Source organism: Syngnathus leptorhynchus, chromosome 2, assembly GCF_054491065.1.
Source record: "Syngnathus leptorhynchus isolate UIUO chromosome 2, UIUO_Slep, whole genome shotgun sequence".
NCBI classification, from domain to species: Eukaryota; Metazoa; Chordata; class Actinopteri; order Syngnathiformes; family Syngnathidae; genus Syngnathus; species Syngnathus leptorhynchus.
Genome location: NC_141196.1, coordinates 12,332,859 through 12,352,394, shown reverse-complemented (window position 1 = coordinate 12,352,394; position 19,536 = coordinate 12,332,859). Strand labels below are relative to the sequence as shown.

The window sequence follows — 19,536 nt, the reverse complement described above, 5'->3', positions numbered from 1 at the left end:
AAACCTTCATTAACACTTTACATTGCAGTGCTTTGACAGGGATGATTGACTGACTCTGTATTCAATTTTAAGACTGATGATGTGTGCTGTGCAACTTGTCACAAAACAGAGCTCCAAAGTCACATTTACTCTTCTGGGCAGCCATTGCAGCCCCGTTTCAGGTTTCGACTCTGGATTTTCGACTTTCGACTTTCGACAGGATGACGGTGTGAAACTGCGACAGGTCGTGATTGCCTAGGATGCCCGTACAGATTTTTAAACGGACAAAAAATATGCAAATGAAAAAGCTAGCCTGCCAAAGTAAAACAGTGACCTATGTACACAATACATGTCAAAACTCGGAGGCCACCCATATCGTGGTTTTAATAAATAATACTGTATCTACTGTCCCCCATCAAGTGGTGTCCAGTGTTCTAATCTAACCATTTTCTGTCCCCGCGTGATCATTAATGTTCCTTGGGCGAGACTACTAAAAGACATGTTTAATTTGACTACAGTCTGACACGACGCATGTGGTCTAAAAGGCTCCATCTCACATTATAAATACTGTCATGGGGTGAAACAGGAGCTAATGAGGATGAACAACATCACAAAACAGGACATGTGAATATTGCTTGAATGAAGAAAAAAATACAAAACCGCAGGCTTTGAAAATGACCTCTTCATGCGGCGCACAAAAAGAGGGTTACAAATAAAGGTGCTTCATCAAAGTCAAGAAGGACAATGCTTAATTTGGCCAATAACCCCACCAAGAAATTGAGTTTGGGTCATGATCAGTTTCTAAAATGGTGAACAAAAAACAATGAAAAGGAAGACTGAAATCAGATGCAAAACCCCTTCAGCTAGTGTTGGAATACATAATGAGTTGAAAAGCAGCTACGTAATACTTTTCAGAAGAAGTATCTTGTCAAAATCTCATGTAGAATATTGTCACTACGTAAGGCAATGAGCAATACACAGCCTTGGAAAACATTTGATCTGTCCCTCTTTGGACGGACAAATACGATGTCTGAGAAACTGTTTTAAAAAAAAAAATCTACATCTGCTCTTATTGTATGACCTTTGATCATCACATTCACCTTTTTCATGAATTTAGTTTGGCCCTTTAAGGACTTGGTCCCTGATAGGAAAAGGGTTTCCCATCCCTGCTACAAAGTGACAGGAAAAGGTCAGTGATTTGGATTATGTTGCTGTACAGCGCCACTCGGTGAGGCTCCTTCAGTCCAACTGGCCATTGTGACAGCCTTTCAAATAGAGCTCGTCCTGAGACAAGTGTCCGTCAAAGCCGTCCAGGTAGAGGACACCGCCGGCTCCTCCTCCGCCGCCCAGGAAGGTGCCCACGGCGCGGCCCTGTCGAGCGTGGCCTACGGCGTCGCTGAAAACTTTATTGATCTGTTCCTCGGAGGGCATCCACCAATCTGGGTTGGAGGCACAGTGCATTCGGATGAACTCTGACGAAGACATTTGAAGAAGAGTGTTTAGCATGTTCGTACATGGCATCTATGACCAGGCACACTTTAAGAATCCTGCAATATTCATTACATGAGGCAAAGCTTGTGTTTCTTTCGCCATCATTCCAGCTGGTTAGTACCTCTTAGGCAGCTGACTTTGACGGGATTGAGCGGTCGTCTCTCTTGGCCCGGTTCTCTCAAGTGGACTGAGCGCTTCCGTTTGCCCAGGCCGCAGGAGAACTTGAGCTCGTCGGTGGTGAAGACGAAGCGGATCAGGTAGCGCAGCAGCCGCCGGCCGTCTTTCTTGGACGAATTGACCGCCTCGTCCCACTGCTTATTGGTGATGAAGAGAGGGTAGCTCTCCAGCAGTTGCTTGCTTCCCTGGATTGAGGAGAATCTATCCTAACATTTGGAGATTTGGCAATGTTTCAGGTAATGTTACAAGAACAGTTCTCACAGCTGACCATCAGCTAGAGTTTAATTCTAGGTTGAATTAATTACTTGGCCATAATCCTCCTAAGTGATGAAATGATCAAACTCATTTGAGACTAAATCTTAAATGATTATATCGTTGCTGGCTAATGAAAGGAATTTACAGTCGTCTCCAAAAGTGTTGGAACAGTGAGGCCATTTTCCTTATCTACAAATGTCTTGCTTTGATTAACCCGTGACTAAACCCTAACCTCTTCCATAACTGGGTCAAAAATGACCCATATTAGAATCACTGTGTTTTTATGCCATTTTTGTCATTTTGGTAGAGAGTAACAAGGGTTAAGGTTTCAAACTAGGGTTTAAAACAAAGATTAAGGTTTCAAACTAGGGTGTTGAACGAGGATTAGGGTTTCAAACTAGGGTTTCAAACTAGCATCTTAAACTAGGTCTAGGGTTTCAAACTAGTGTTTTAACCTAGGGTTTCAAACTAGGGTTAGGGTTTAAAACAAAGGTTTAAGGTTTCAAACTAAGGTTTCAAACTGGGGTTAGGGTTTCAAACTAGGATTTTAAACGAGGAGATCAAACTAGGTTTAGGGTTTAAAACTAGGTTTAGGGTTTAAAACTAAGGTTTAAAACTAGAGTCAGTGTTTCAAACTAGGGTTAGGGTTTCAAACTAGCATTTCAAACTAGGGTTAGGGTTTCCAACTAGGGTTTCAATTAGGGTTAGGGTTTCAAACTAGGTTTAAAACAAGGGTCAGGATTTCAAACAAGCGTTTCAAACAAGGGTTTTAAAGTAGGGTTTAAGGTAAAGTTGTTATTTAATTTGACAATCGATTACTTGTCGATTTTGACAGCTCTACATAACAATAGCATACAGTGCCTTGAAAGGGGAACTCCCACTTCCTCTACTCAAGAGTAAACAAGAAAACCCACCAAGCAACTTTATTTGCAGATTTTCAAAACACCTTCAAATTTCAGGGATTTTCATTCTTTGTGAATGCAAGAAACCTGAGTGATTTTCTGCCTGACAACCGATAATGCGGAGTCTGGCCTATGTGATATATTAAAACACCAGACATTTTTTCCAGTATGAATAAAACATGGTATAAAAAAAAAACCACCGACCTCAAAGACTGTCTGCTGTTCTTCTTCCTACAAAGACAGAAGAGGCAATTTTGACTTGAACACACACTACTATTGAAACATGAAGGCTCACTCACAGACTACAACTGAGCGTTCATTTGAACTTTACCTCAGTGAGCGGCTCCTCTGGCATTGGCAGCACCATTTGGTTGTGGAACTCAACGACATTCTTGAAGTAGTCGAGAACATTTTGACAAGGAACTGCAGATGTGCCGGTCAATGAGAAGACAAACAATGCACACATTGATTTGTCATAAAAACTGCAGAACAAATCAAAATGTGAATCAATCACTTGTGATCTTATATGTGTATTCCTTTTTAATTAAAAACCTCCTTCCATCCATTTTATATGTTTGTAAATGTTTTAGATTTTTTTTTTTTTTCATTTGATGTCATGATTGAACACAGGCATGGGCTGATATTAGACTATGACGATATATTCATGACTAAAGGTACAGTAAGTATCACAGTATAAAGGTATCAAAAATCACAGCTCTAAGATGACCTTTTTATTATTATTATTATTATTTGGGTTTGGAAAAACAACATTTTTGTTTCTATTGACCTTTTATTTTAAAATGAAATAGAATATTTCTTACAGAAGGAATGTGTATCTTTTATTAAGCTGAAATAGCCTAATAAATAAATAAATAAATAAATAAATAAATAAATAACTGTTAACATTCCCTTTTTTGTTTAAAGTCATAATCGTTAGCAGTTAAGAACTGGTGAACGCACCTGGGACATTTTCCAGCTTGTTGCGGAGCTCCTCGTTCTCCTGCTGCAGTGACAGCACTTCCTGCTCCAGCTCCAGGCAACGCGGGCAACAGTTTTCCTCCTCATCATCCTCTTCCGGCAGCGTGGACGAAGGGTGGCCGTACGAGTCGGACGGCGTCGGTGAACCCCAGCCCACCAGTGTGCGTCTCGGGGGTGAGACTTCGGAACCGGGCTCGGCAGAGTGGCACCGCTCCTCGTCCAAGCCCGCAACCACGCGAGGTTCTTGCTGCCCGGAGAGCAGATAGCTGTGCAGTGAGTCTGTGAAGATGCGCAGAACTGCGGAGGTCTGTTGTTGGATCAAGTGACTTTGTTGAGCTTCTTCTTCTGGCTCTGTGGACGATGAGGAGGAATTCTCTTCGGGCTTGGCGCAATGACTGATGCGGCAACTCTCCTCCGTCTTGACGCTGGACTGGAGGGACGGCGAGGGTTCTAGCAGCCGCCCGTTATTGAGGAGGCTGAGGACTCGACTGCACTCCTTGGCGAAGGCGTCCAAGATGAGTCGGTTCTCTGGACAATGAAGAAAAAAAACACAAAATACTTCAGGTTAACCTGGTGCCAAACTTGAGCAGGCCACCAAATAGTCACACCTCCACAACTTGGTCATCCCAAATTGTCAAATGCAAAAAATCAGGATATGCTGGCATTGTCTTAGAAGATGAAGCCCAAGGTGACACATATGGGCATGGGGTTGCTACTTTAGCTTTACCTTTCCTTTTGCTGTTACAACAATGCTACTACATAAACAGTATGGAGCACTACGTGATATGCGCTATGATCTCCCTCAATTCGCTGAGAAGGTTCTCTCTCCCCAATGATGTCCTTGAATTGACAGCGCCACCTATGCAACATCTCCGGCCTGCCTACGTTTGCCGAATAGACTCAGCCGCAATGTCGTTCTCCAATTCAACTGGCTTTTCCACAAGGCCTGTTTCCTGCCAGATGCATGACCTACTTTTAACAGGGTCTGACTATCTTCAACTAGAGTTTAAAGCAAGGCTTGTATTATAACGGGATCGAAAATCCTTTTTTGGAAGTGAAGGTATTAAACCTTAATGAGGACACTCGCACTCTTGACAGATACGTGAGACTCTCTGCAGTTAAGTACTTTAAAGATGATTGGCTCTCCATCCCTCATGTTTCTTTTGTTTGACATTAGGACTACAAACGACACTATTCATAGAAACCCGGGCTTGTTAATATATTTAAATTCACACAGCAATGTTCAAAACGCACCCAGCCTTTGCAAAGATAACAATGCTAACGTTTTGACCGACACTGTCAGAGGAATTCACTTAGCAGTCTTTATAAATGTGCTTCTAAAACGGATTGTGGAACAGAAATAGTAATAATAGCCCAGCCTTTTAGTCCAGGCACGTCGCTGATATACACACGCAATCGCTCAGATGTGTCTATCAGCCTGCCACAGATGTGTCACAGTTATTAATATACGCCGTGTCTGTGTGGAGCAGTAAAGATGTGGCTGATATCATCCATTCGTCTACTTCTGAGGCACACGGCGAGTTTAGTAGCCTCCTAAAACGTCATTAAAAGCAACACGCTCGGCCGTGGAGAATTTATGAGGCCCATTTGTTTTAATAGCAATACTCGGAGAAGGCCATTTTTATATGCATGCACTGGGCGCTATTGTGGGCTTCTTTTCATCAACTTGATTTCCTGTCATCAAGGGAACATTAAGCGCATCATTAGTGAACAAATAGGTCACATGGTCACTTGCATTTTCCAATGAAAAAGACCATTGCCCCAAAACGTTTAGAAATGCTCGCAAACTGTTTTGCAAACACTTGCCACACTATTTGCGAAACAATGAATTTGCATGTTCAATATTTATTTGCGACAACAAAGACGGTTTGCCACAAGTATAACTTAAAATGCTAAATCGGCTATTTCTGTCCACACGCTGGCTGGCTGGCACATTGGTTATTTTTGCCTCCCCCCCTTGCTCTTCCACCTTTTCTGTGGAATGTCCACGCACTCACGGCCAACAACGAGGCACTCCGAAGCGACCGTGTCAGCCATTTGCTTCACAAAACGAGTACCGAGTACCAATTTACAAAACATTTTTTTTTATTTCAATAATTCCTGATTAGAATAAAACCATTTGTTTCTTCCTTCATTCAATCATTTGTGTGACGTGAACAAATTGGCACGCAAATCTACTGCTGCACTAAGAATATTTGGGCTATTGCAGGGCACACATGTTGTATACAGATTTGATATTCCACCAAATACTCCAACAAAGCAACAATATAGTAGCAGCGATCTGCCAAATGTGATAAAGAGATTAAAATGTGATTAGATGATGAGATGTCTCCTGTTTAATTTCACGGCTATGAGGATTAGGTTGATTGCTTTCATCTCTGGGTTGGTCTGCCTTGGACGCACCCACCCTCTTATCCTTCTTGGGCACACACACCTCCCTTTCAAGCCTTCTCTGTGAGCAGCAGCCTGAGCTGGAACAATGTGAAGGCTACTCACATGCACACAGAATACATGTGCACACGATTCAGTCCAGTGTTATTTTGCACAGTGGTGATCTAATAGTGGCTGCTCTCATTACAACTGAACATCAATCACAGCTAAAGAGAAGAAATGAAACAAAGCATGATGCTAGAGGCTATCAAATAAGAGATAGAGCACTTTTCATTCATTGGAGTTGATGAGGACCACAAGTGGGAAAATATTAGTGAAATGCAAGATGAATGTAATATTGTAAAAGGTTATGAACACGCTAAAACAGTCTGAAGTTAAAGTTGCAAACCCACCTGAAGTGATCCCAAACGTGCAGTCTGGAGATTCTTGCTTAAGTCGTCCAGCGGAGAGTGTAGACTCGGCTCTGCCGACGATGGCGCGCCGCTGCTGGGTACCAAGAGCGACGCCGCCTGCTGCGTCTACTGAGGTGGATGTTGGGACCCCGCAGCTGGGCCTGCCCTCGCCGGGGAATCTCTGACGGTGGTTTGGTTGATACTGCGTCGGGAAAGGCAAATGCTGGCCGGGGTGGAACATGAACTGTGGAGCGTCAGTGAACAGCGGATGCTCCATCGACGAGGCGGAGCGGTCGACGCGCGACTTGCAGCGGAGGCTCCTGGCGGGGCCAGCGCGTCTCATCTTGGCGTCGGATGGGCCTTCATCGGCGGGATGCATCTCCTCCTCCATCCCTGCCTTCCACCCAGGTGGGTCCAGGTAAGGAGCGGCGCTTGCGATGGCTCGTTCGTCACTGTCTGCCAGGCTCGGTTATCGGTGGAGCGAGCGAGGGAGGGAGGGAGTGTGGTAAAGGCTCGAATAATTACTGACATGCAGCTTCTCCAATCCCCAGACGGGAGGTCGATGTCTGGTCCGGAAGGGAAGGCAAAGTGGGTGGAGGTTGGGTAGCGAGGGGAAGACAGGCGGGACTTGCTTTCTTTGTAAATATACTACATCATCTACTCAGGGTCAATTAATCTCTGCTGAATTTTGTTAGAATTTTGGCTACAGTTCTTTAAATACATTGAGCAAATGACTAAATTAATGGAAAAATCATTTTGAAGCTCACATCTGCGTCCCCATTTTAGCAAAGAGCAAAGTTAGTAAACACCACAGAGGGGCGCCATCGTCAAAGTCAAGACGCACAGCAATCCAGCTGCTTCGCAACGTAAAACGTCGTTATAGGAGCTAGTTTATATTCCAAACTCAATCTTAAAAAATAAATCAACATCTCAGTCTAATGAGCAGGATTTTTTCCCCCTCAAAATTCTACCATGTCAAAGCGACCAAAGCTGTTCTGACATTGTTCCACAATATACTGCAAGCAAACACACTGTTAAATGAAAACCTATTTGTTCGATTTTTTTTTTGAAGGTTACACTCCAAGTCTCCAATCTTACAAAGGTCTTGCAAACGCTTGCAAAAATAATCACAGTAATGAGTGTGGAAACAGAATGGGTACTTTTTCTTTTAAATCAAATATAGAACATTCCGAATAAACTAAACTGAATATTTACTTTAATTGAACACAGATTTTTTTTCCTCTACAAAAAGGTTATAATGAAACGATGGATTTTCACTCGCGAGCCGCGCGCTTCAATTGTATTGCTAAAACTAACGTGCGCGCGTTCGGAAAGATGACGTCACGGCCGACCAACAACATGACATGGAGCCTAGGCCGGGTGCCCTTTTGAAAACACCTTAGAATAGGATGACTCTTGTTTTTCAACCCAGACTTTAACTAATGGCGTCATTATATCACAATTACAATCTTAAATTAATATGCAACACGTTAAATAAAACAAAACTTAAAAGTGAGTCTGAAATGTTCCCATTTCATACCAACAAATGCTCTTTTTTCACAAGGCTCCACATTAGAAACTATAAACAAGCAATTACCGTTTCCTCAAATTAATATATACGAATTGCTCGGTGACGCACTGGGTGGCACGTCCGCCTAGCAATAAGGAAGGTGCGGGTTCGATTCCACCTCCGGCCTTCGCTGTGTGGACTTTGCATGTTCTCCCCGTGTCCTCGTGGGTTTTCTCCGGGCACTCCGGTTTCCTCCCACATCCCCAAAACATGCTTGGTAGGCAGACCAAGCACTCCAAATTGTCCCTAGGTGTGAGTGCGAATGGTTGTTCGTCTCTGTGTGCCCTGCGATTGGCTGGCAACCAGTTCAGAGTGTCCCCCGCCTACTGCCCGATGATGACTGGGATAGGCTCTAGCACGCCTGCGACCCCCCATGGGGACTAAGCGGTATGGAAAATGGATGGATGGATGGATGACATTGCTAACATGATTGTTTGAATCCTAAAATGCTAAAGTTTTGGTCAAATACGTCTCCATGAAAATGCAAATGCGTGTTATCAAAATATTCGCTCGTCTTTCATAAATTATTGATAGATTTGAGAGACCTTTCGAGAAAAAAACTATTGCACATCATCAATACATAAAGCCCCCTAATTTTCTTATAGCCATCAAAATTTAAACCACTCTTCTGCTATAAAAATCCCCCCCCAAAACTCCACCATACTTGTCCTCGCTGCGCGTCTGTGGGCGTCGTACCGTGCGCGCATTCGGAAATGACGTCACGGCTGGCCAACAAAACGTGGAGACGGGGTGAACGCCGGGTCCGATTCAAGTCGAACTCACTTTGCAGCGGAGCTCCACAAGAGAAAGAGGCATGAAGCAAGCGAAGACGCCAGACATCGTCAAAACGTTCCCAAAAGTGACACCCGTTTGTCATATACTCGGCTAAGCGGAGAACTTGGATTACTCGAATGAACTCAAGATGACTTGATGAAAAGTTTGTCGGAGTTTCGCAGCCCACCATCATCACCACCATTACTTCATCATCATCATCAGCAGCCTCCTCGCCGGGATGGTGCGGCTGGTTAGCTGCCTCCTGCTCGGATACCTCACGTGGAATCTGCGGATCTCGGATGCACAGGGGGAGTATTGCCACGGCTGGCTGGACGCCAACGGCAACTACCACGACGGTTTTCAGTGTCCGGAGGACTTTGACACGGCCGACGCCACCGTGTGCTGCGGCTCGTGTGCGCTGCGCTACTGCTGCGCCGCTGCAGATGCGCGCCTTGAGCAAGACGGCTGCACTAACGACCGGCCGACCACCGACAGCACCGAGTATGCAGCACGTACGTATCAGTGCACCTACGATGTTTGACAACAGGCTGAGGCAGTGGTGGGGAAACCTGCGGCCCGCCTGCCATCTTTGGACCACAACGGAGCTCGAAAAAGACAGATAAAGGAACAAATCTACGAAGCAAAACAGTAGATTTTAAAGTAGGACTGATTTCTGAGCAATTAATCATATTCAAATTGACATGCAAATTTCAAATCACAAAGGGTCTCATTTCTTTTGGGCTGGACTCCTGTACTTAATTTATTTTGGTAGGTTGGCTTTATTCTTTTAATACATTTGTGTATTTTATTTTTGTTCAGTGTAAATTGGACTCGATTAATGAACGCTCTTTTATTGTCATTCATTTGTCTTTAATTTAGCATAAGAATAAAACACGGTGGCGTCACAAATATATTGTATACTGTAATACAGATTAATTTATTTCTTGTTTTTACAAAGTTTTGTAAGTCGCAATATCGCAACTGCAATATTGACAGAAAATAAAATCACAATGAGATCATTTTTTTTCTTTATCAATCAACCCAACTTTGACTTCTAACAAGGAGTGCACATGTCTAAGCAGAATGATCACAATAGTTTTTAATTAATATTGTAATTACGATTATTGATCACATTTCTTCATCATGTTAGTCATTTATTTTTACTGCTTTACCTTTGAACAAACAATATGAAACAAAAAACTGCAAAACACAAACTATCAAATGAATGGATTTACCTTATACTAAATGATAATAAAAATATAAGATTAACCCAAGAATTATATAAATAAAAGGTTAACTAATAAATATGCTTGTATTTCATGTTATTTAAGCAACTTCATGAGGCCTTAGGCATGCGTTCGCCCCCTGGTGGTCTCTGATATCATTGCAAGTTTGCGGTTGTTTTTAAAATCCCAATGTTTTGGCTTAAATTTAATAAATAACCTTCAAAATGTTCCACCCAAATGGAGTCAAATCATACCAAACTCACACAAAGTATTCTTTGGACTAACATTTCAATCAACATCAATGTATAGCTTCATTTTTAGCTTTCCAATTCCATCCTAATTTCAATCTGAAATTGGGTAAAATAAATGACACGTAACCTAAACAGGGCATAAAGAATTTCTAAACAACTGCACTACACAATAGTGACACTTTATTATACCTTGGACTTTTTAGTATTCCAACACAAGTTAGTCTCTTGATTTCCTGAACACTAACATTACATAAAAAAAAAAAAAGTTATCAAGTTTCCAAGCACAACATTGCCTTTAGGCTTTTACCTTAAATGGAAGATATAACCCACAAAACAGGAACTTTGGAATAGCATCTTGTCTAATGGTTGTCAAATGATTCCATTTATGATCCCAACCAATTACATCAAGATGTGCCTGATGAAAGAATACATTTCCCTCTTTTTGCTGGCATTCTAATGTACTTTTAACATAGTTTCCAACATAAGAAATTGATTTTCATGCTGAAGGGAATACAATCGGCACAAAAGCAGTCCATTAGGCAATATAGAGTTTGCATTCATTCCTGCTTTTTAGTTGTCAGATTGAATCATAAAATAGGTGATCGGCAACACAACCTGACATTGCCGTAATGATGCCATGTTTAAAAAGGGCCCATACATGATTTCCACTTGTCTTATTCAATCAAGTCCTCTTTTAGCTCCCCCCTTTTACATATTTGACATTTTCTCAAAACATGCTTGCATACTAAATGTAATATATTGATCATCATACAAAAAAAGATACATTTTGTTTGAGACAGTCAACTAAATATTATTAAGATGTGAGTTTGTAGTTTTATTTTAAGCTCACCATGTTAAATATACAAATTTAGCCATATCATGCTTGTGAAAACACATGGCGTTAACCTTTGCTTCATCCAAAGGGCCCAACTCCATAATATTAACTAATTCCATGCTACAACCCCCCCCCCCTTTATTTTTGAATAGTGAAACTACTGTATTAGTCAAATATAACCCTAACCCTTAACATTGAACCGTGTTTATCTTTAAAGCTGAGTTGTGATGCCAACCTAATAGCTAATATAAAAGCTGCATTAAAAGTTGCTCTGCCTTTTCGGTGAGATGACATAAGAGAGGTACAGCTCAGTTAATGTGAAGTCACTCCAGGCCCCCTTTAAACATTTCAAAGTGTTACATGAAGTCATTGTGGCTTGTGAAAAGTTAACAGTGGTCCTCTTGAGGGCTTTATCCGTTTCAAATTTCCCAAACGGATCAGCCAGCCACGGGCGGGTGGGCGTGTGGAATGGGCTTAATGTGAGCTCACACATTTTCCTTTTTTTTTTTTTTTTTTTTTAAATTCCCAAACAAAATAAATAAACACTCTTGTGATTTCCTCCCAACGAGTGTGCACTCGATGAAGTGTAATTTGAACTGTTTGTGTTGTTCAAGAATGTCTACATGTGGAGAAATCGAGATACGAGTGCTCTTAAATACAAGTTAATTGAACAGTTGTTGGCATGCGTCGCTTTGACGAGGGGCAAAAATAAACTGCGACCTGTTGTTAAATAGCATTACTGTACAATCATCAGATTATATTTAGGCTGATGCTCCTTTGGGAGCTAATACTCGCGCTTCTTGTTCTTCATAACTTTAATGTCTAAGATTCAAGACTTCAGCTGTTTCTTTTTCTATAGCTTTGGCCTGTCTTGGGCATTGTTTCAGAGTTTCAGGACTTATGTTTTCTGCGCTATCTTGAATTCAGCACTCTATGGTGCCAAAAAAAAAACACAATTGCTGATAAAAGTCTACTGTGCAACCTAACCTTTGCATAATGTTCCTCAGCTTCCGTAAGTGATAACAATAAATATCAGAAGTTAAGTCGAGATGGCAATCCTGCTACAACTTTTAGCCAACTGGTGCGGGGGGGGGATAGCTTGGCGATGAGCATTTCCACACTACTTCTCAAGGAGCTGGGGTAGCCGTTTGAGTTGAACAGACTTTTTTTTTTTGTTAACCAGCTCAAACGTTGTACACCTCCATGGTCAAATGTGATATCATCAATGTGCATTATTGCAATAAGTTTGCTGTCTAACAGTAGTGTTGTAACCCTGACATCAACATTGTTGCAAAGTCGTGACACTTATGTTCTAGAAGAACATTATTATTATTTTAAATAGCATCTGAAAATCCATGTACAGTACGTTTGATTTTTTTTTTTTTTGGGGGGGGGGGGGGATTCAGTTTCTAATGAATTTGAAATAGCACCAATTGCATATTTCCAGCTATAATGTCCACTAACATAAGGCAGAGCTACACAGTATTGGTCTACAATGTGGCTAGTCACTTGAGTACATGTGAATAACATTTTGTGATGCTGACCCCAAATTTTATGAGCTATGTGGTAACTATGCCTCATTACTGTTCTGGAAAAAAAAAAATCTGAATACAAACATATGCAATTTCTACTAGCTATTCATGACTCATTCCAAATGGATCCGCGATCCACTTTTGGGTCCTGACCCACCATTGGAGAATCGTTAGTTTATAACCACATATACCATAAAAGCCGCATGCCCTAAGCAATAGATGGACACTAGTTTATTTCGGTTCCTCCTGAAATCTCACTCAACAGGCCTATACATCAAACGTTTTGTTATATTTCGAGGGCTGAATCCAATCTGACAATTCCTGCATATTCAAAACGCTGCCTCACTCGGTTTCCTCAAAACATTTAACGTACTTGTTTCCTCATGTGTTTCCAGAGCCCGTCTACATGCCCTTCCTCATGGTGGGCAGCATGTTTGTGGCTTTCGTGGTGGTCGGCTCTCTGGTGGCCGTCTACTGCTGCACCTGCCTGCGACCTAAGCAGCCCGCTCAGCAGCCCATGCGCTTCTCGCTGCGCAGTTGCCAGGGCGAGACTATCCCCATGATTCTGACGGCGGCGCCACCCAGCCTCCGCGCCCCGTCGAGGCAGTCCAGCACGGCCACCACCAGCTCCAGTTCGGCAGGGGGCGGGAGCTCCATGCGGAGGTTCTCTATAGGGGGGCAACAGCAGCACGGTTGCCTGGTGTCGGCCTCCATCTCCACCCCGGCTTCTACTCCCACTCAAACCCATCAGACTTTGCCCCTGCCTTTGCCGCCACCCTATATGTCCCCTCCGGCGTCAGGAGGCCCACAGCATGCTCACGCGCAGCTGCCCCTCCAGCAGCCCTCGCAGGGCACTGCCTTTCTCCTGCCTCAGCAGTACTTCTTCCCCATGCAGCCCGATGCGTTTGCTTCGGCTAAGGGATTTGCAGACTTTGGCCAGAGTTGACGAGTGCTGCTGCCAGACTGGATTTGTTTGGAGGGGCTTCAACCTAACAGGATGAGCCACCTATGCACTTTTTTTTTTGTATCCTATAATGTACATAGACACCTTAACTGTTTTGTACGGGGCTATTATTTTAACAATAAATAATCTTGGCAATCTGGGCAGATGATGTGGTGCTTGAGAAAAGGTTCTGAACTAGATTTCTTGTTTTTTGACAACTTGTAATGATGGTCACCTCACTTACACACTGTTTTACACTGTTTTTCACTTACAGAGTGATTGTCAAGCTGATCGACAGGTTCCTCAAAATTTTGCACCAAAATTTTCTTATTTAAAAAGGGCAAACAGTGCTTGCACATGGGGAATGGCATGCAGATAAAAGCAACCTGCAAAACCTATGTACCGACCTTTAGTTCAACAATTGAAAGCTCTGATATGATCGTGCTGTATATCACATACTGTGAATCTGAAAAGTCGATGCATGACTATTTTCTTGAGGGAGGGGCATGACTTTTTTTGGTGGGGAGGGGACAAAAGGCATCTTACAGGAACCAAGCCTTATTTTTTCTAGAATATGCATATTCATCATTAACTATATGCTCCGATTGCATTTTTTGGGGAAACTACTGTATCTTTTGTTCTTTTTTACTCATTCTCTGTCTCTGCTTAAACCTAATTCCTATCTCATAAAGTTTTGTTTCAATGCAACCATGGTGCCATGGAGCTTTGTTGAAATGAGAAGAGGAGCTTCATTTAGTCAGGCCATAGCTTTATTATTCACCGTTTGGATATTTTTACTTTTTGTAATAGGGCTCTGTCTTTCACTTTTTTTTCTTTTCTAGAAAATAAGAGTGAATAAAGGCATCTTTTACTGAATGATGTAGTGGGAATTTTGAAATATAATAAAATACGTCTTTATCTTGGAAAAATACAACTTTTTTCCTCACCATAACATGACACCCTGGACCCAACAAGTTTGGGAACTGTTGTTTTTAATATCCTGAATGAATCTGTCATCCACACAAGCGTCCGAGGCTCCCTACCTGTGCGACTTCACAGGAGGAATGTGGCTCTCAGATTCATCATTGTCAGTGCTCAACGAGCGTGGCACGGCCCGCGGCGTCAAAAGCGCCATGGCTCCTTGAGTGGAAGCGGCTAAGGTTGCATCGACAGGTAGCAACTGGATCTGGACCAAAAAAAAAAAACCAAGACGCCTGCGTGGCGCTGTTTTTATCTGACTGTGAAACCGAGACGGCAAATGACACCGTCTTCCTTAGGCACGTCGCGCTATGACAACCTCCATCGTTTGTCACATTCCGCTTGTCAAGTCTTATTTATTCTTGTCACTTTCATCTCCTGTTCTACTTTTATTGCAAAATACATTTTTCACATTACCACTGTTTTGAACCCATTGACTTGTTTTTGATAAGAGGAGTTAACCTGCAGGCAAAAGTATTGGCAACGTTACACCTCCAGAACAGCTTCTGCTCTTCAAGAAAATAATTTTCATGCAATCGCTATTCTGGTTTATCCCAAAAATGTTTGTTTGTCCACGACAAACTCATCCAAAAAAGGGTCTTTGATATTGCTATAAAAATTCCCATTAACAAATCATACAGTGGTTTATGTATAAGAAAGATGCCATGACATCGACCAATACTGAACATAAACTAATGATACCACTAGTGACGTGAAGCAAAACCTCTTTGACAAGTAACGGTGTGCCTTTGATTTGCAATCAAGAATGAGTGACATAAAAAAATAAAATTAAAAAAACAGACTCGGGTCCTGTTTTGGGGTGCCACCCTCCGTTTTGAAAACACACTCAATATGTAAATTTTTCATTTTGGGGCACGAGGATTACAACCATCAACTGTCTGTAGCACTTTTGCTCATTACGGGAGTCTTGGATGAAAGACTTTGTCATAGTTGCCAAGATCTAAGGAGTTATCAATGGATGTGTTTTGAACATGTGATCGTCAAGATGGCTGTGACAATAGAACATCGGAGAAACCCATAAGGATTTGAAATGTGTCTTTTGAGACACTTGTACTGGAACCTTTCTGACACAGTGTATAGACAACAATTTACACTTAAGGGCAATTGATTATCTTCAATTAATCTAAGATGCATGTTTGTGGAATTAGGGAGAAAACTCACAAAAGCACACAGGCATTCCGTTCAAAAGACATTCCAACCCAGGATCTCTCCACTGTCAGGCCTGACATGCTTTCCGACTGGTCCACCGTACTGCAACAATTCAATTCATTTAATCAAAGGATTTAGACATAATCAAAGACACTATAGTATTTCCAAATAACATTATTGTAAAAAAATTACATTGGTCATAACCGCTCGTAATAAACATCTGTCGTATTATGAATCAGACTTTTTTTTTTTTTTTTTTTTTAAATGACTTATTGTGGTCCTGGCAGTCTTTATAAAAGCTGGCCCTTGATAGGAAAATATATAGTTGTCCATCTTTCATCCACATGAGCAATAAAAAAAAAAAAGACTTACCTCAATCAATCTTAGTCCTCTCAGACAAGACCAGGTGGTGCAGAAGTTTCATTCGAGTGAAAACTGTTTAAACCTAGCAAAACTCTCAAACCATTTTGTAAAACATGAAATTGAAGAAGATTTCAAAACAACATAATGATCGGTGTAACGGAAATATTTGGGACTGTCCACAAACACCGGAGTCTTTAAACACCGTCTGCCTTTTCCTGTTTAGTCCTAAATATCCTGTCTGTCACCACCACAGTGCACGTACGTAATTCCTCTACAAGAAAACATGAGTTGTTCCTCCATGAATGTAAAGTTTATTTCAGTCGTCCTCCGCGGACCGTAAAAGACAACACTTATACATTTTGCAGTCCCGACATGCACAACAATCATGAAATCCAAAATGACAAGAAAGAAATTTTAACTCAAGGTTTTTTTGTTTTGTTTTGAAAAATGAAGTGGTACAGGTTTGTGTTATCCACTCATGCAGCGCACAACTTAGATAAAAAAAAAAAAATCTAATAAAAAAAAAAAAAAAGCACAGGGGAAAAAGAAATGCAGACAACGTCCACATTCAGAGTACATTTCACAACTTCTGAGCATTTCAAGCTTTCCGTTGAAGCGAGTCGCAAACATCATTAAACCCACAACTGGACAGTAACCACGACGGAAGAAAAAAAAAAAGTTACATTGAGAGTGCATTATACAAAATCTCCTGTCGAAGCCAGTCGGAAACTCGCACGCGTCAAAATGTCGACAATACACGCACGTGGTCCCACACGCACTGGCCATGCATCAACACACAAGAGGACATTGGCGCTGAAGCTGAGCTCGTGCAAGTGGACGACATATGGGCTAGCAGCAACACGCACATTTACGAATATAGAGACAAACAAACATTCGTACTTGAGAAACACACCAGGAGAAAAAAACTAAAACATGTCATCTTACAAACAGGACTACGAAGAAGTATTAGGGTCACGCTGAAAAGAGAAATTACATATCCTGGAAATCAAATCCTCAAGTCCAAATTTTAAAAAAGAAAAATGTGATATCACAATTTGATGAGAATTTGAGGCGATTGTTTTTCAATGACAATATGGTAATTTTATAAAGAAAAAAATCTTAACTTTGCTTGTATTATCAAAGTACGGAAAAGGTCATTTTTACAAGACAGAATTATCAAAATGTTAGAATTCCTTTGGGGAATTTTATTCCTGTGACATGTTTTACATATTTTTGCATAATGTTACGATTCACAACTGTACTTACTTTTTGTTACAACATTCTGATTAATTTCTTATAGCATGAAAAATGTTTTCCTGTGACATTACAACTTTATTCTATTCCTGTAAACATCTTGGTGAATTTGGACCTTGCAAATGTTATTTTGTAATGTTACAACTTCTTTTTACACGTCATTTTTTCTCTTTTCCTTTGAACGGTGTGCAATGAACCCGTTTGCGCAGCATAAAATTATGTACAATGCGGTCATTCTCACTCCACTGACGTAGGTCGACTTACTGTTTTTGTTTTCATTTTTCAAATTTATGTCCTTGAGGTGTTTTTCCTAAGAATTTTTACTGTCATGACTTTTCTAGTGAATACGTATGAATGGAACATCTGTGTTTTCCTACTAAACAATTCTAGCTTTGTTGTAATATTATAACTCCTTTTCTTTTCAGTGAGGCTTTAATATTCCGACGTAGAAAACAGACATGCAATGCACACAAAAAAATGACCACGGTAGGTAACGCATACACTCACACAAATCATACGTCACATGCACATGCAGGGATCCACCCGACACATCCACACCCACAGTCAGAAGTCGTATCTCCCATAGGGAGAAGAAAGCCATCGCACAGACATGAAGTATTAAGTCCAATTATAAATTATAAATCAAGCAATCACAATATTAAGGTTCCAGAACAAAACATTTAAGAAAGCTCAGTGTCTTCATTCGCTCCGTCCCCGGCGGTGGACCAAAGTTGCAGACGATCGATCGGTTTTACAAAGCCAGTCAATGCAAAATGTGTACATCTCCAAATATAAAAATACAAATCCACAAAAGAATATCTATAGAGACAAGGTTGTTTTGATACTGGCATGGAGTTTCCTGGATAATATTTCTCTCTCTTTGAAGCTAATGGCACTTAAGTTGGAAGGGTTCAAATCTCCGTTGTCAGGGAAACTCTATCACAATGGTCAGAAAGATCTATATTTATTTATTTATCTATCTATTTATTTATTTAATTCTCTACAAGCGTGCCTCGCCAGCTTTCCTTGACGTGGGCTCGTTCGTTCGGGATGGAAACGTAGGCACCTTTGTGATTGTGACGTGTGGAATGCTGTAGTCCATCGGGGGGGGGGGGGGGGGGCAAGGGGGGGTGGTTAAAAAAAGGTGGAAACCCGACTAGGCCACAAACCAAAAGCAGGCAGGCACAGTGTCTACATTACGTGAAGAACTAAAAAGGATTTGTTTTGTGAAGGCATGATGCAAATGTAAGGCTTTTACACACAACACGTTAACTTTAGTGCATTGAAAAATAAATAAAAGAATTTAAAAGGAGAGTGGTGCTCACGATGTGTTTTCCGAATTCACGAGTTCTTGGAAGATTGCATTCACGACTGCTCTTTGGCAATCTGACGCCATTTCAAATCTTGGCTCTAAGGATTGTTCAACTTCAACAATAAACAGTTAGAATTGGCCGCAATGATGTTAATTGTTTTGGTTCAGCGCTAATAACCATTCTTTTTTTTCCTGTTAAATGAAGAGAGAGGGGACACTTTGCTCAGTTTTGCGAAAACAACAAAAAAAAAAGCACCGTGCTCGATAATAGAACACAGTTCATTTGTTCCCTTTCACAGAAGAATACGATTCCATTCTCGTCTGTCTGCAGTCATGTTAAGAGTCCCAAAAATTCGAATAAAGAAGAAAGTGGGAAAAGCTCTTGCGGCTTCAGAATGGCCGCCGCTCACCACTCTCTGCTCCTCTGCTTGGTGGTGTCGTACGCTCGGATCACCTCCGACTGTGACACCACACCGTTCTCGTCTTGGGAAAAGGCGTAGCCATCTGCCAAAGGGAATAAAATGGAACAATAAACATCCAAGGAAGGAACAAAAAGGATTTTAAATTACAAAACAGACATATGAATGTGTTTTTCTTGTGCCAAAATGAAATGGACATGAAGTCAATGAAATAAATACTGGCATATTCAGGCGAGCTGGAGCCTTTCACTGACCGACTTACAGGCGGGAGAAAACATTTATGTCTTTAATTTTGACACACACCAAATGCAACTCCATAGACA

The 19,536-nt window shown here is 41.4% G+C and overlaps 3 protein-coding genes across 6 annotated transcripts in view; 1 reads left to right on the top strand and 2 right to left on the bottom strand.

Annotated features, from left to right (window-relative positions):
* Positions 1-1,218: 1,218 nt before the first annotated feature.
* bend4 (BEN domain containing 4) lies at positions 1,219-6,977 on the bottom strand. Of its 2 annotated transcripts, none has more exons than XM_085905997.1 (6): positions 6,587-6,977; positions 3,765-4,310; positions 3,136-3,227; positions 3,009-3,035; positions 1,592-1,853; positions 1,219-1,451 (listed from the first exon to the last, which is right to left on the bottom strand). In XM_085905997.1, the coding sequence occupies exons 1-6, from the start codon at positions 6,975-6,977 to the stop codon at positions 1,219-1,221; spliced, it is 1,551 nt and encodes a 516-aa protein (XP_085762123.1). The 2 variants fall into 2 exon arrangements, with proteins under 2 accessions (XP_085762123.1, XP_085762124.1); XM_085905998.1 differs by having other exon boundaries at positions 1,592-1,832.
* A 1,956-nt stretch (positions 6,978-8,933) lies between these two features.
* shisa3 (shisa family member 3) lies at positions 8,934-14,259 on the top strand. The gene is made up of 2 exons (XM_085905772.1): positions 8,934-9,442; positions 13,170-14,259. The coding sequence occupies exons 1-2, from the start codon at positions 9,169-9,171 to the stop codon at positions 13,718-13,720; spliced, it is 825 nt and encodes a 274-aa protein (XP_085761898.1). The 5' UTR covers positions 8,934-9,168; the 3' UTR covers positions 13,721-14,259.
* A 1,906-nt stretch (positions 14,260-16,165) lies between these two features.
* Positions 16,166-19,536, bottom strand: part of atp8a1 (ATPase phospholipid transporting 8A1) — an 80,223-nt gene continuing 76,852 nt past the window's right edge. For 2 of the 3 annotated variants that reach the window (XM_085938934.1, XM_085938917.1), the window contains one exon: positions 16,166-19,298. In XM_085938934.1, coding sequence (XP_085795060.1) covers positions 19,201-19,298 — 98 coding nt within the window. In that variant the 3' untranslated portion in view covers positions 16,166-19,200. The remainder of the gene's footprint in view (positions 19,299-19,536) is intronic. The other variant, XM_085938925.1, reaches the window with a different exon arrangement.

What these genes read in the sequence shown, in the direction of transcription:
- bend4 (XM_085905997.1), bottom strand. Translation starts at nt 6,977, where the DNA reads ATGGAGGAGGAGATGCATCCCGCCGATGAAGGCCCATCCGACGCCAAG. An exon ending in CACGTTTGGGATCACTTCAG is followed by an intron (nt 4,311 to 6,586) that starts GTGGGTTTGCAA and finishes TTCATTGTCCAG; the next exon opens with AGAACCGACTCATCTTGGAC. An exon ending in CAAGCTGGAAAATGTCCCAG is followed by an intron (nt 3,228 to 3,764) that starts GTGCGTTCACCA and finishes GCACATCTGCAG; the next exon opens with TTCCTTGTCAAAATGTTCTC.
- shisa3 (XM_085905772.1), top strand. Translation starts at nt 9,169, where the DNA reads ATGGTGCGGCTGGTTAGCTGCCTCCTGCTCGGATACCTCACGTGGAAT. An exon ending in CAGCACCGAGTATGCAGCAC is followed by an intron (nt 9,443 to 13,169) that starts GTACGTATCAGT and finishes ATGTGTTTCCAG; the next exon opens with AGCCCGTCTACATGCCCTTC.